We start from the raw sequence: 16766 nt of genomic DNA on the forward strand, positions 1-16766 counted from the left end.
ATTCATGATAAATTGTGAAATCATGATACTTACAGAAAATATAATCTGTAGAAGTTTCAACCTTCAAAAAAAATCATGGAGGCCTTAATTTTTTTACGGACACGGCAAAAGTGCCCTATTTTTTTTTAAACCCTCTTGGAATTTCTAGACGTTTTACAACCCTGGTGACCAGAATCCAGACAGTGTGAGGTGTGCGTGGTATAAGGATTCAGAAGTCTGCAGTCACAGAGTAAATGCAGACTTTCATTAGAAGACTGAATAACTGCTCTAATCAAGACATCATTTGTGTACCAAGACCCATATATCCTAATAACTCTAACACATCTATAGAAGTATAAAATAAACTGCAGAATACCTGATGTAAGTTAATCTTAATTTGCAATTATTAAGAAAGGTATAATTAGTGCAGAAATAAGCACAAGATAAGACGTTTGCCTGGAGGAATGCTTATGTTTAGTATTTGCCAAGTGCTACTCTCGCCTACAGCTGAGCACATTGCTGGTGACTACACATATGTAAACCTTGGGTCAGATTACTTACTGTGTTTTATAGTCACCTCAGGGAACCGATAAATGGGTTCTGCCTTTGACAAGTCTTGGCTGGCAAGAGCAATTTGCAAGATGTACTGTGAGCGTGCGTCTTCAATTTTACACAAAATTACATCGGTGTCCTATAAAACGCCTCTAATGCAGCTCACAAGCCGGGGCCTGAATTTCTGAGAAGAGGTGGAAATAAATCTTGCAATTGCAATAGATGTCTAGCACCTCTCATCCCTAGGTGTGATAGAAATACAGATTGTATGTACTTTTAATTTTGGTAATACGATACTTTACCTGAAACCTTGAAGGACAGGAGACACCATCGCCCCAGTGATAGCGAAGACATGAGTCATAGTGTTCAATATAGAATACACAATATGCTATATGAAGCGTTTTCCAAGGTTTAACCCCTTAATGCCAAGGAACATGACGTGACTGGTGCCTTTATAATTATAGTCTTGTTCATATGCTTATTGCTGATCACATGAGTGGCCAGTGCTAAGTAACTACAGAAGACATCATTACAGTAGATCATCAAATGCAATAATTGGCCTTCTGTTGAAGGGTGACATGCAGATATAGCAGTAATACCTGTTATATGACACAAAGTTGCTGATATAGATCTAACACCCTTACATTCATCTCCAGCATCAGCCCATGTACTGTTTTTTTTTAAAGCCCAAAAGGTCATACATTCTTCAGCCAAGCTCAAAAAATGTGCAGTGTGCCACACAAACTGTGCACGAGGATGTGGTCCATCACAAGCCCTGTCCCAGGGAAAAAGGGCTACCATTAAACATCTTTTCCCATCCATCCTGACCAGAATGGTTTGGAACCAGGGAGGGTTAGTTGTAGAGCCAATCTTGTTTTGTGCGCCAACCTGGGCTACCACACCAGTTAGTGAGAGCTCAGTCTAGATTTAACAGCATCAGAAGGAGGCAAACAAGGTATTGCTGGGAGGAACAGAACCTGTTGGGCACAGAACAGTCAATGCTTATGTTGGCACCAAAACCTCACCCAGGAGCATCAGCCATTCAGTGTTTTTAAGATGCCATCATCAACTCATTATATGTTATGCTAAACACTCCGATATTTCCTGAATGCTTTCTAAGTCACTTTCTACACCTTCCAGGAAACTCTAATCATCATGCTTCTCTATCCTCAAACTAGACAGGGCACTGTAAGGGGGACAATATGCTTGACGTTTTTTCTCACATTTCATTAATTTATTACAGGGGTACACTACTACCTCTATAGGAGTACAGTTAACCTTTAACCTGTAGTAATAGCACACAATAAATCGGAACAAGAGCACATAGTATTTCATATCAGAGAAATATCTGGGCACAAGAAGAGCCATCTTATCTGTAGACACATTAATTTCTTTTACCAAGCAAGACACACCCTATCCAGTCTTTAGTCTTTGTCTCAAACTGTTTAGGGCTTCAGTGTCTCTCCTATGAGGGTTTTCAGCTCCAGGACCCATCTCAGTCTCATTTTTAAGGTTCACACATGGTGCTGTCCCAGGCTCCACTCCTCCTTAGCTTTCTAATACTCTGTAGGTCTCACTTTCCTAAGTACAGTACCTAATTAGGCCAAGATCCTTGCTCAGTTCCGCAGCAGGTTTCACTGACTCATGTGCTGTCTGCACACACACACTAACCAGAGGAGTTAGGCAGAATTTTCTCCTGCAAATCCTGAAAGTTTGCATATAGCCTTAGTCCCTGTGCGGTGTCCCCTCATCATTTGTTATAAGTCCTTGATAGCATCGCAATGAATCTGGGTGTGGAGAAGACATTATCAGGTACTGATCCTTCGCCTCCTCCCAATTCATTACAAGTCCGTGACAGAGTCTTCTCCCACCTTTCAACTGATTATAAAGTGTCCTATGCACTTTACCCCCTCCTCTCCCAAATAAATTTTGAGTCACTGATTGTGTCATAATGAATTGTGAGATGGGGAGGACGCTATCAGGAACTTAGTACCCTCCTCCACCACCTAATTAATTTTACAACCATATCTAACATCTTATTACTCCCCCTGTTCATAAGTCCATTATAAGTCCCCCTTAGGGTACTGTCACACAGTACCATTTTGATCGCTACGACGGCACGATCCGTGACGTCGCAGCGATCGTATGATTATCGCTCCAGCGTCGTAGACTGCGGTCACACGTTGCAATCACGGCGCTGGAGCGATGCCGAAGTCCCCGGTAACCAGGGTAAACATCGGGTAACTAAGCGCAGGGCCGCGCTTAGTAACCCGATGTTTACCGTGGTTACCAGCGTAAACGTAAAAAAAACAAACAGTACATACTTACATTCCGGTGTCTGTCCCCCAGCGTTCTGCTTCTCTCCACTGTGTAAGCGCCATAGCCGGCAAGCACAGCGGTGACGTCAGACGTCACCGCTGTGCTCGCTTTCCGGCTGGCAGACGCTCACACAGTGGAGAGAAGCTGAGACGCTGGAGGACAGACACCGGAATGTAAGTATGTACTGTTTGTTTTTTTACGTTTACGCTGGTAACCAGGGTAAACATCGGGTTACTAAGCGCGGCCCTGCGCTTAGTTACCCGATGTTTACCCTGGTTACAAGCGAACACATCGCTGGATCGCTGTCACACACAACGATCCAGCGATGTCAGCGGGTGATCAAGCGACGAAAGAAAGTTCCACACGATCTGCTACGACGTACGATTCTCAGCAGGATCCCTGATCGCTGCTGCGTGTCAGACACTGCGATATCGTAACGATATCGCTAGAACGTCACGAATCGTACCGTGGTAGCGATCAAAATGGTACTGTGTGACAGTACTCTCATCCAAATTCCCCACCCCTTCAATGTCCTCTCCCCACCACCTTCATGGTGCTCACCTCCACATCCATCATTGCCCTATCCCCCACCCCTATCAACTTCCTCTTCCCCACCCCCATCATTGTCCTCTCCCCCACATCCATCATTATCCTCTCCACCACCCTATCATTCTTCTCCCCACCACACCTGTGTCCTCTCCCCCACACCACCATTGTTCTCCCCACTACCCCATTATTGCTCTCCCCCACCTTCATCACTGCTCTCCTCCACACCTCTGAATCCTCTCCACTCCCCCTATCATTGTTCTCCCCCACCACACCACAGTGTACTCTTGTCCACCCCATCATTGTTCTCCAACACCACACCTAAGTGACCTCTCCCCTAACCCTATCATTGTTCTCCCCCAACCCCATCATTCTTCTCTCCCACAAGACTTCAGTGTCCTCTCCCTCACCCTCATCATTGTTCTGTCCCCCCACGCTTCAATGTCCTCTCTCCAGTGTATTGATTAAAAAAAACCAAAAACACAACACCACTCACCTCTCTGACCGTTCCCCCGCAGCATCGTTGTCACCGGCAACTTTCTCTCTGACACAGGTGAGTGCTGACTGCTGACGTCATCAAGCCTCGCACGCCTATGTCAGGGAGAAAGTGCTGTGCAGGAAGCAGAGGATGGATCCCTGCAGCTGTGCTGCCATTTTCTCCTGTAGGCACTGGAGCTGCAGGGATCGCTCCCTGCTCACGGCGTATGATGAGAGCAATCTGGCCATAAGACCTCTGGAGGCTCGGACTCCAAGAAACAGGTCAGATTGCCTTCAGTATTAGTCACCCTGCAAGGGCCCCCCTCCATCTCTGGGCTCCGATGCAGCTGTACCAGCTGCGTCGACAGTATGTTCGCCCCTGATCCCACTGACTAACACCTTCCCTGCAGGATGACATCCAGGAATGCTCTGACTGTATGCCTGACCTTCGAAGGGTATATGGCATAAGACAATACAATAATAAACAGTGCAATACCACATACTAGGCATAGCATCTAAATTAGCTCTAGCATAGAACGATTTAAGCTATATTGGATGTATACCAAGGAAAGGAATCTACCTTTCAAGTAAATGTCTGACCCTTTAATGAGCCTTGCAACATGACCAGGGATAACTCTTTTAGATGATTCTTGCAAGATAGTTTTGTTTGCTCTTTGAGAGCTAATTCATATATTTTTTCTCCCCTGCAGCAATGCCTCTAAAGGTACCGTCACATTAAGCGACGCTGCAGCGATAGCGACAGCGATGCCGATCGCTGCAGCGTCGCTGTTTGGTCGCTGGAGAGCTGTCACACAGACCGCTCTCCAGCGACCAACGATGCCGAGGTCCCCGGGTAACCAGGGTAAGCATCGGGTTGCTAAGCGCAGGGCCGCGCTTAGTAACCCGATGTTTACCCTGGTTACCAGCGTAAAAGTTAAAAAAACAAACAGTACATACTCACCAGCGCGTCCCCCAGCCTCTGCTTCCTGACACTGACTGAGCTCCGGCCCTAACAGCACAGCGGTGACGTCACCGCTGTGCTTTCACTTTCAGTTTAGGGCCGGCGCTCAGTCAGTGTCAGGAAGCAGAGGCTGGGGGACGCGCTGGTGAGTATGTGCTGTTTGTTTTTTTAACTTTTACGCTGGTAACCAGGGTAAACATCGGGTTACTAAGCGCGGCCCTGCGCTTAGTAACCCGATGTTTACCCTGGTTACCAGTGTAAAATATCGCTGGTATGGTTGCTTTTGCTGTCAAACACGGCGATACACGGCGACCTAGCGACCAAATAATGTGCAGACCTTCTAGCAGCGACCAGCAATTTCACAGCGGGATTCTGATCGCTGCTGCGTGTCAAATACAGCGATATCGCTCCCTAGGACGCTGCAACGTCACAGATCGCTGGCGACGTTGCTTAGTGTGACGGTACCTTTACTCATTTGATCTCTTTATGGATAACCAGTGCTTCTCTCCTCTGGGCACATTAACATCACTAACACTATGTTTCAATACAGAACATGACAGTAGGAATTGTAAAGGGGCAATTTCAGGGGTTTTCATCTTTTAGAAAAGTGGACCCCAAACATTGACTGTGTAGAATAAAACCTCAGATAGCACTCACCCTTCCCTGGGTCCAGCGCCAGCTCTCCTCCGCTGCTACAGTCACGTTGACAACACACATTACCACTGCAGCCAATCACTAGGTTCAGCAGTTCAGCCAAGGTAGATGACAAAAAGAGGTTAGATTATACTCACCTGGGCGGGCAGTCCAATCCAATGGGCATCGCGGTCCGGGGCCTCCCATCTTCTTACGATGACGTCCTCTTCTTGCCTTCACGCTGCGGCTCCGGTGCAGGCATACTTTGTCTGCCCTGTTGAGGGCAGAGCAAAGTACTGCAGTGCGCAGGTGCTGGGCCTCTCTGACCTTTCCCGACACCTGTGCACTGCAGTACTTTGTTCTGCCCTCAACAGGGCAGACAAAGTACGCATGTGCCGGAGCCGCAGGGTGAAGACAAGAAGAGGACGTCATCGTAAGAAGATGGGAGGCTAGGGACCCGGACCACGACGCCCATCGGACCGGACCCGGACCGCCCCTGGGTGAGTATAATCTAACCTTTTTTTCTCATCTTTCAGGATACATCGGGGGCTTATCTACAACGTTCCAGAATGCTGTAGATAAGCCCCTGATGCCGGTGGGCTTAGCTCACCTTTGATTTTGGGGGTGACAGGTTCCCTTTAAAAAAGCCATACAACTGATATCCTGCACATGATACACACTGGCTCAGAGCTAGATAGATCGACTAAGACTTCATGTCGAAACACGTCGATCAATCTAGGTTCTGAGCCAGTGTGTATCATGTGCAGGATATCAATTGTATGGATTTTTTAAATACTTTGAATTAAAAGTATTTCTTTACCCTTCGCTACCCACTGGACACATTCTATATTTTTGGACTTGCTTTGGCTGCTTCACCCTCATCCTTGCGAAGTGTCGGGATGCAAGTGAGAACTGAACACAGAACATGGTGGTGAGCTGACTTTTTCCTTTTTTCTCATAACATTTTTGGGTGGAAAATGATCATTTCAGTTTTATTATTATTCTTATCATTTCATTTTTGCATTTAATTACATTTCAATTAATATAACTGTATTACCTATATATGAATCTGATTTTGAGCATGTGGGTGTTTTTGGGCACAAGTACTTTTGGAAAATCAACATTCTTTTTTTCAGTGTTGCCCTCACACAGTTTTTTTTTTTGCATGACCGTGGTCACAGTACTGATACTTCTACACCAGTTGCACATCCATAGTATAAGCACATTAGAACTCAAGATAAAAAAAAATAATTTGCCATTGTAGATTCTTTTAATTTATAGTGAATATTTTTCATTCTTTCAGCTCTTACAATGAAAAGCTTGCTTCCTTAATCACAAGCAAATACTCTGGACTCAAACAGACAAGTCTTTGATTTTCTTCCTTTAATGTATGCATTGCGACAACTTAATACACTGCTGGTTCATGTCCATGTGTAATCATGCCCTGATTAGCTAGTTGGAATTGCTTAAAGGGGATTGATTTCTCAAGCAATAAAATACTTGATAATACTTTAGTGCTTTCTAGGGATATAATTAAAAAACTTACAATGTAATGCAAGGCGGTTGCAATTACACTAAAGCTCCTGTAGAAGGACAGTACGAAGAAGGTGATTATACTACATTGAGGATTAACAGGACTGGATAATACTTATCAAGCCAGGTGCATCGAGCACACTTTACCCTTAAGGCTTTATCTTTACAATATAGTGAGCACAAAACATACTTACAACAACACAAATTTTTTCAACAACTTGGATCTCTTTACTTTTTTTGCGAGACGTACGTGGCATACATTGGGGCCATTGAAAAAAAATATATCACACAGCAATTATGCCACATGCATTACCTTTTCATGTCACGCATCTTAATCTATAAAGTAAATAGAATGTGTGTTTTTCTTGTTTTTTTGGGGAGGTAACTTTTTTTTTTAGTTAAACTTAACTGTAATTGTTATGGCCCCACTCTCCTAGTATAAACATCAATGGTGAAGACCACATGCATGACTGGTTGCTAGCAGGCCAAAGTTTCGCTCACCACGAAGACCAATTGCTACACGATTTTGGTTTGGTTTTGGTTTAACAAAAACAATGTACAGAAATACATCTGCAAGTAAATAAATAGTATCACATGTAAATAACATAGGGTACGTGTTTATTTTTTTTTTATAAAAAAGAGTAACAGCTATCCCAACCACAACAAGGTGTACCTAGTAAGGATGGGCTCTAACTTTAGTGATTCACCTGACTACCTGCCAACTAGGCCTCAAAATAGATGCAGGCGGTTCAGCACAAGCGGCTGACTGTTTTTAAAACTCAGATAGCAATAAATAACATTTGGGAGCTTAAATTCCCGGTAGAAAAAATGTGGATACTATCTTGAATAAATTCTCAACCTTGTTTATAACAAATACAAAATTCTTTATTTACAGTCACATAAACAAGACATATTGGTGTAAATTTCTCCACATATTACATAACACATTATAAAACAAGAGGGCAACGATATAAACCTGTCATTTAACAGGGTATGGGACAGACATAGTATATAGAATAATAGATTAGTATCTTGTTATCATGTGAGTACCTAAAAAATGGAAAGAGGGAACAGCTAGGGGATGGGCCTAAAGGGTCCCCGTTACAACAATCACAATACCCAGTAAGTCTGAGGCAGCCTCATGTATAATAGTAAATGACATGTCCTGTTTAGGTAACGCAAAAACGCAACTTGATATGCAGCCAGAAAATACTGTGTGATGCGTATATATGCTCATCAGAGAATGGTTGACACATCAGCTCCAACAATACAATGGCTCTTATAAGGTGTTCAAAGTCCTCAGTTTATCAATTGCAATTTATCAGGTTTGTGCTCCATCACAACTATTTTTCTTTTGGGAACAGTTTATACAACAGTGTATGGGCAGCGCCATGGGAAGCAAAATGTCCCCACAATATGCTAACTTATTTATGGTGAAACTAGAAGAAGAATTTTTGTTATTTTGCTCTGTTAAACCTCTTGCATACTTCCGTTACATTGATGATCTGCTAATAATCTGGACAGGCTCAAAAGATGATCTACTCACCTTCCACAATAACTTCAACAAGTAGCACCCAACCATCAAGCTCACCCTCAACTTTTCAAAGACCCAAATACATTTTCTGGACATGACCATACACATCAAGGACAATGCCATACAAACATCGATTTACCACAAGTCCACAGGACGTCTGGCTTATCTTAGATGGAACAGCTTTCATCCAAGACACACAAAAAAATCCATCATCTACAGTCAAGCTCTGAGATATATACGGATCTGTTCAGACAGTAAAGACAGGGAACTACAGCTGCGATCACTGAGGAATACATTCCTACAACAAGGATACCATCCACTGGTAATAGATGAACAGATCCACAGGGCTACAAGGATCCCAAGAAACAGCCTCCTGGATTACAAACTGAGAGAGGATAACAACAGGGTACCTCTTATGGTCACATACAACCCCCACATGAGCATCCTAAGGAAAATTGGTGCTGATCTCCAACCCATATTCAACAGAGACCACAAATTAAAAGACATATTCCCAGAACTACCACTTCTCACCTATAAACAGCCCCCTATCTTAAGGAATCTCCTTGACAGAAGTGTCCTATCATTACCATCAGTGACTGGCACATTCTCACGTAACAAAAAATGCAAAACTTGTACTCACATATTACCAACAAATATAGTCAGCGTACCAAACACACATCAGGACTATAAGGTCACGGGTTCCTTTTCATGTACATCCTCCAATGTGGTGTACATGATACAATGTAAGAGGTACCTTGGAAGTATCTATATTGGGGAAACAAGGCAAAAACTACAAACTAGGATGAATCTACACAGACACACAATCAGGAATGAAATGGACACACCAGTGGGAAAACATTTCTCTGGACCTGGACACAATATGAGAGATTTAAAAGTCTTAATGCTAAAAGGCCATTTTAAGGTCCACAGGGAAAGGAACATTTGGGAATACAAACTAATGAAGATGTTCAATTCATTGACACTAGGACTCAATTTAACACATGGATTTATGACTCACTACATGGATACAATTCACACCTCCACCAAAGGGACTCCAGATAACAAATAACATTATTCCCACTGCCTCTCCATTTGTAAGAAAATGCCTAATTTGATTTCCTTGGCTTATCTTTAGGAGGCATCACACCTACCACCCCCTGAACAAATGTTCTACTGTAGTATTCCTTAAGGTACCTTCACATTAAGCGACGCTGCAGCGATAGCGACAACGATGCCGATCGCTGCAGCGTCGCTGTTTGATCGCTGGAGAGCTGTCACACAGACCGCTCTCCAGCAACCAACGATGCCGAGGTCCCCGGGTAACCAGGGTAAACATCGGGTTACTAAGCGCAGGGCCGCGCTTAGTAACCCGATGTTTACCCTGGTTACCAGCGTAAAATGTAAAAAAAACAAACAGTACATACTTACATTCGCGTCCCCAGGCGTCTGCTTCCTGCACTGACTGAGCGCCGGCCCTAACAGCAGAGCGGTGACGTCACCGCTGTGCTGTACTTTCACTTTCACTTTACGGGGCTCAGTCAGTGTGGGAAGTGGACGCCGGGGGACGCGAAGGTGAGTATGTACTGTTTGTTTTTTTTACATTTTACGCTGGTAACCAGGGTAAACATCGGGTTACTAAGCGCGGCCCTGCGCTTAGTAACCCGATGTTTACCCTGGTTACCAGTGTAAAACATCGCTGGTATCGTTGCTTTTGGTGTCAAACACAACGATACACGCCGATCTGACGACCAAATAAAGTTCTGAACTTTGTTCAACGACCACCGATATCACAGCAGGATCCTGATCGCTGCTGCGTGTCAAACTAAACGATATCGCTAGCCAGGACGCTGCAACGTCACGGATCGTTAGCGATATCGTTTAGTGTGAAGGTACCTTTAAATGTTGTGCTTTTTTCTTATTAATCTATTTGTAATCACGCCTGAAGAAGGAGCCACTGCGCACTGAAAGTTTGCAAACATATTATTTTCTGGTTAGCCAATAAAGGTATCACTCCTAGAATACTTTTGTCATCATTGGGCAGAGAAGTATTCACATTGTATGTTTTTAAAATTTGTCTGGTGAAAGCCGATTAGATAATGTGTACAAACCAGGGGAAGGTGATGGGGGCATGAACACAAATGTACTGAGTACTCGTGCACACACTGACACAGCAAGGGTGGACAGAAATTCAAATTATGGTCCTAGACCACAAAGCACTATTGCATTTTAGTTTTTTTTGTCTATGATAGCCTAATCGTCCATGGGCTAATAGGGGAAATACTTACGTTATACCTGGTGCCCTAAAATCTCACAAACTACAAAGCGTCTTGGGGCCCCATCTCTGTCAAAAACTTAAGATACCACATTAGCTTAGGGGCTAAACAGACAGGATCTGCTGTAAACCTTCTCCTGCTGCTGGTTGCACAGCTCCTGCTCCTGTATGATCATCCTAACGAACATCCTGATTCATAGAATCATAGAATGTTAGAGTTGGAAAGAAACCTTAAGGGTCATCGTGTCCAACTCCCTCCACAATGCAGAATTAACTAAACCATTTCAGACAGATGTCTGTCCAGACTCTGTTTGAAGACTTCCATTGAAGCTTTTTTCTAATATCTAATTTGTAGCTTCACCCTTTCAGTTTCATGACATTGCTTCTCGTGTCTCCATGTCCAAATGATAATAAGGACAATCCCTCTATACTGTAACATCACTTAAGATATTTGTAGACAGCTATTAAGTCTCCTTTTAGCCTTCTTTTTTGCAAACTTAACAGTCCCAGATCCTTTAACCGTTCCTCGTAGGACATACTCTGCTGTCCGCTCACCATCCTGGTAACTATTCTCTGAACTTGCTCCAGTTTTTCAATGTCTTTTTTTTTAAAGTGGTGCCCAGAACTGGACACAGTAATCCAGATAAAGTCTGACCGGGGAGGAGCACAGGGGGATAATTACTTCACATGATCTAGACTCTATGCTTCTCTTAATACATCCTAGAACTGTGTTTGCCTTTTTTTGCTGCTGCATCACACTATTGACTCATGTGCAGTCTGTGATTTATTAGTATACCCAAGTCTTTGTCACATGTGCTGTTCCTTAGTTCTATTCCTTTCATTCTGTAGATGTAACTTTCGTTTTTCTTGCCCAGATGTACAATCTTGCATTTCTCCCCGTTAAATACCATTCTATTAGTCGCTGCCCATTGTTCAAGCTTATCTAGATACTTCAGAATCCTTTGTCTTCTTTGTCTTAGCTATCCCTGCATCGTCTGCAAAAAGTTCCCTTATCTAGATCATTTATAAAAATGTTGAACAACACAGGGGCTAGGTCAGAGCCTTGTGCAAGTAGCAATCCTAACAGTCAATGTCGACCCTTTAACGAGCCTTGTCACATGACTTAGGATAAAAGCCAAACCAGAATCTCAATTTGCAGACACTGTGTTTCGGGGCACTGCCCCTCGTCAGTGCAAAGTGGAGATCTGGTTTGGCTGATTGAGAGGCGTCTGACCGGGATCCAAGAAGCATAGTTTCTCCTTGCGGAGAGTGACATGTTAAGCATGTCGAGGTGAGGAGACTTAAAGCAGCAATGCTCCTCCACTGAGATTCTGGTTTGGCTTTTATCCTAAGTCATGTGACAAGGCTCGTTAAAGGGACGACATTGACTGTCACTCCTAGAATACTTCTGTCATCATTGGGCAGAAAAGTATTCACATCGACTGTTAGGGTTGCTACTTCCAACAGCTGGCACTAGAGTTCTAGTCCTCTTCCTCTCTGAAGAGACAATTTGCATATTTCCCAGAGGAGCAGATTAATATTGTAAAGGAAGGGATCGATGTCTTATCTTGGTATGGACTCAGTTTAGACTTCCAGCAGTAGATCATAAGAATTACTTACGCACACACGGCACAAAAGGATACTCTTCACTGTTGCGAATGTCAACCACAAGTAATTTGGGCTTGCTGGACTTGGTCTTTTTGGTAAGCCCCTTTACATGACTAGACACAGTCAGTTCACAAAGGTCTATCAGATCCTCTGCCGATATTCGAGGAGACACCTCTGATTTTAGTTCACTTAACTTGATGAGTTCTCTTCCCTTAAAAAAAAAAGAAAATGTCAATGTTATATGCCCTTGTTGTATTCATCTGGACAATAAGTGTAGAAAAGCTCACTAAATTGTTACATATAATTATAAAGAATGTAAAAATTACAATTACATTATTACAATTGCATAAATTGTTATAAGGAAGATATCCCCTATATACAGGATATTTAATAAATGTATGAGTGGTGGGCGTCTAACCCCTGAAATTGGGAACATGTCCCTTTTATATCTGTACATGTCTACTATGGCTCCCATAGATGTATAGAGGTTAATGGAGCAGTGGTAACAACATGCTTTAGTTATACAAGTCTTTGGGGTCCCGTTCTCAGGATCGGAGGGGTTTCCAGGGATTAAACCCCTACAAATCAAACATTTATTTGTTATACTGTGTACGGATATCTCCTTTAAGAGCTAATATGGAAAATACAAAATTGAAATCTAACTAAACATGTGCTCAATTATACAGAGTTTAAAGCATGACATGGAGCTTAATCATTAAACCACACACATAGCAGAGCTCATTTAGTGCTACCTATTATCCGGATCAGCTGACACTCGTACATGACCTTTTACTTCTATAGGACAGAGGCCATGTGCACATGATCCAGGCCAAGATATCACCAGCTCATTACAATGACCTTACTTTCTTGTGATAAAGAAGCATGGGTGAACAGCAAGGCAACACACAAAGACGCCAATCCACACATCATGTCACCCTCATTCACATTAAGATTAAAGGCTAAAACCAAGTATTCTGCACTGTAGATATAATAATAATCTTTATTTTTATATAGTGCTAACATATTCCGCAGCGCTTTACAGTTTGCACACATTATCATCGCTGTCCCCAATGGGGCTCACAACTAAATTCCCTATCAGTATGTCTTTGGAGTGTGGGAGGAAATCGGAGAACCCAGAGGAAACCCACATAAACACGGGGAGAACATACAAACTCCATGCAGATGTTGTCATTGGTGGGATTTGAACCCCGGACTCCAGCGCTGCAAAGCTGCAGTACTAACCAATGAGCCAACGTATACTATAGGAAACATTGCATGTAGTCACTAAGCTACATACAGGTGCTTCTCACAAAATTAAAATATCATCAAAAGTTAATTTATTTCAGTTCTTCAAAACAAAATGTGAAACTCATATATTATATAGAGTCATTACAAACAGAGTGATCTATTTTAAGTGTTTATTTCTGTTAATGTTGATGATTATGGCTTACAGACAATGAAAACCCGAAAGTCATTATCTCAGTAAATTAGAATAATTAACAAAAAACACCTGCAAAGGTTTCCTAAGCGTTTAAAAAGGTCCCTTAGTCTGTTTCAGTAGGCTCCACAATCATGGGTAAGACTGCTGACTTGACAGATGTCCAGAAGGCAGTCACTGACACACTCCACTAGGAGGGTAAGCCACAAAAGGCCACTGCTAAAGAAGCTGGCTGTTCACAGAGTGCTGTATCCAAGCATATTAATGGAAAGTTGAGTGGAAGGAAAAAGTGTGGTGGAAAAAGGTGCACAAGCAACCGGGATAATGACAGCCTTGAAAGAATTGTTAAGAAAAAGCCATTCAAAAATTTGGAGGAGATTCACAAGGAGTGGACTGCTGCTGGAGTCATTGCCTCAAGAGCCACCACACACAGAGGTATCCAGGACATGGGCTACAAGTGTCGCATTCCTTGTGTCAAGCCACTCATGACCAATAGACAACGCCAGAAGCGTCTTACCAGGGCCAAGGACAAAAAGAACTGGACTTGTGCTCAGTGGTCCAAGGTGTTGTTTTCAGATGAAAGTAAATTTTGCATTTCATGTGGAAATCAAGGTCCCAGAGTCTGGAGGAAGAGTGGAGAGGCCACAATCCAAGCTACTTGAGGTCTAGTGTGAAGCTTCCACAATCAGTGATGGTTTGGGGAGCCATGTCATCTGCTGGTGTAGGTCCACTGTGTTTTATCAAGACCAAAGTCAGCGCAGCCGTCTACCAGGAAATTTTAGAGCACTTCATGCTTCCTTCTGCCAACAAGCTTTTTGGAGATGGAAATTTCATTTTCCAGCAGGACTTGGTACCTGACCACACTGCCAAAAGTACCAATACCTGGTTTAAAAACAACAGAATCACAGTGTTTGATTGGTAAGCAAACTCGCCTGACCTTAACCCCATAGAGAATGTATGGGGTATTGCCAACAGGAAGATGACAGACACCAGACCCAACAATACAGATGAGCTGAAGGCTGCTATCAAAGCAACCTGGGCTTCCATAACATCTCAGCAGTGCCACAGGCTGATCGCCTCCATGCCACGCTGCATTTATGCAGTAATTGATGCAAAAGGAGCCCTGACCAAGTATTGAGTGCATTTACGAAGCATACATTTCAGGACATTTTGGATTTTAAAATAATTTTTTTAAGTTGGTGTTATAAAGTATTCCAATTTACTGAGACAACGACTTTTGGGTTTTCATTGGCTGTAAGCCATAATCATCAACATTAACAGAAATAAACACTTGAAATAGATTACTCTGTTTCAGGTAGGAGTTGGTTTGCAGTGCTCCCACCCAGCAGTCACGGACTACTGACTGGTCTATTGGACCACAGACTTGAGAATTTATTTGCTCATCTCTACTAACTTGAAAGGCTTTTCTTTAAGGGGATCGGTCACCAGGTTTTTGCTACCTCATCTGAATGCAGCATATTATAGGCAAAGAGTTCCTGATTCCAGTGATGTATCACTTAGTTTACTGGGAGCAGCAGTTGTGATATAATCAGTGTTTTCAGATATAGCATGTAGCGGAGATGAGAAAGCTAGCTCCCACCCACACCAGGCTCTTTATGTACATTAAATATACCAAAAACACACCCAAATAATAAGAGGTGAAAAAGAGGCATAAGCAATTAAATTTAAGACATGATACTTTTATTGGACAAAAAACATAATATTTAAAAACACAAAACAAGGAGATTCAAACAGAATACTGATGAAACATACAACAAAAAAGAAGAAAAAAAGGACACAACTGCATGGCACTATAACACCTTCTTAGGATTAATTAGTATTTATGGGAACCAGCCCTAAAAAATACATATACATAGATATAAAGTGGCACATGCACACTAGAGAGTTTTTGACTGAAAAAAACGCATCATTATAATGCCAATAGCACCCAATGACTAACTTGCAGTTTAGTATCTATCAGATTACAAGCTACAAAGTGCCTAGTGCTACAATGTTACATTACTCAAAAAGGTATTATTGTTTCGTATAATTACAATGATGATCTAAACTATAATGATATAAAAAATACCAAGATGTCTGCACTACTTAGGCTAAACTACAAATACTCAGTGCAAAAATAAATAACAAATGCAATCCCAAGTAGTAGCAGTTTACACTACTACTTCACTGATGGACATACAAAGAAAGGCACATATATATGTGAGTACAATAGGTTCTCTGCTGTTGCAATTTTCTATTTCATTATTAGCTACCTCTTGCACTAGACACCTTCAGGTGTTTTGAGGCGGTATAGGCACATTGACACTTTGTCTTTTTGAGAGCTTACTTAGATCACTATGTTAATGATTCTGTTTAAATTACCGCAATAATGCAGCATTAAGCACTTTGTAAACTGCTACTACTTGGGATTGCATTTGTTATTTATTTTTGCACTGAGCATTTGTAGTTTAGCCTAAGTAGTGCAGACATCTTGGTATTTTTTATATCATTATAGTTTAGATCATCATTGTAATTATACGAAACAATAATACCTTTTTGAGTAATGTAACATTGTAGCACTAGGCACTTTGTAGCTTGTAATCTGATAGATACTAAACTGCAAGTTAGTCATTGGGTGCTATTGGCATTATAATGATGCGTTTTTTTCAGTCAAAAACTCTCTAGTGTGCATGTGCCACTTTATATCTATGTATATGTATTTTTTAGGGCTGGTTCCCATAAATACTAATTAATCCTAAGAAGGTGTTATAGTGCCATGCAGTTGTGTCCTTTTTTTCTTCTTTTTTGTTGTATGTTTCATCAGTATTCTGTTTGAATCTCCTTGTTTTGTGTTTTTAAATATTATGTTTTTTGTCCAATAAAAGTATCATGTCTTAAATTTAATTGCTTATGC

At 42.1% G+C, this 16766-nt stretch overlaps 1 protein-coding gene across 1 annotated transcript in view; it reads right to left on the minus strand.

The window, feature by feature from the left end:
• The window catches only part of TBCK (TBC1 domain containing kinase), a 481012-nt gene that overhangs the window by 57559 nt on the left and 406687 nt on the right, over nt 1-16766 (minus strand). Inside the window, exon 24 of the mRNA XM_077278374.1 lies at nt 12450-12625. Coding sequence (XP_077134489.1) covers nt 12450-12625 — 176 coding nt within the window. The remainder of the gene's footprint in view (nt 1-12449; nt 12626-16766) is intronic.

Source organism: Ranitomeya variabilis, chromosome 1, assembly GCF_051348905.1.
Source record: "Ranitomeya variabilis isolate aRanVar5 chromosome 1, aRanVar5.hap1, whole genome shotgun sequence".
NCBI lineage: Eukaryota > Metazoa > Chordata > Amphibia > Anura > Dendrobatidae > Ranitomeya > Ranitomeya variabilis.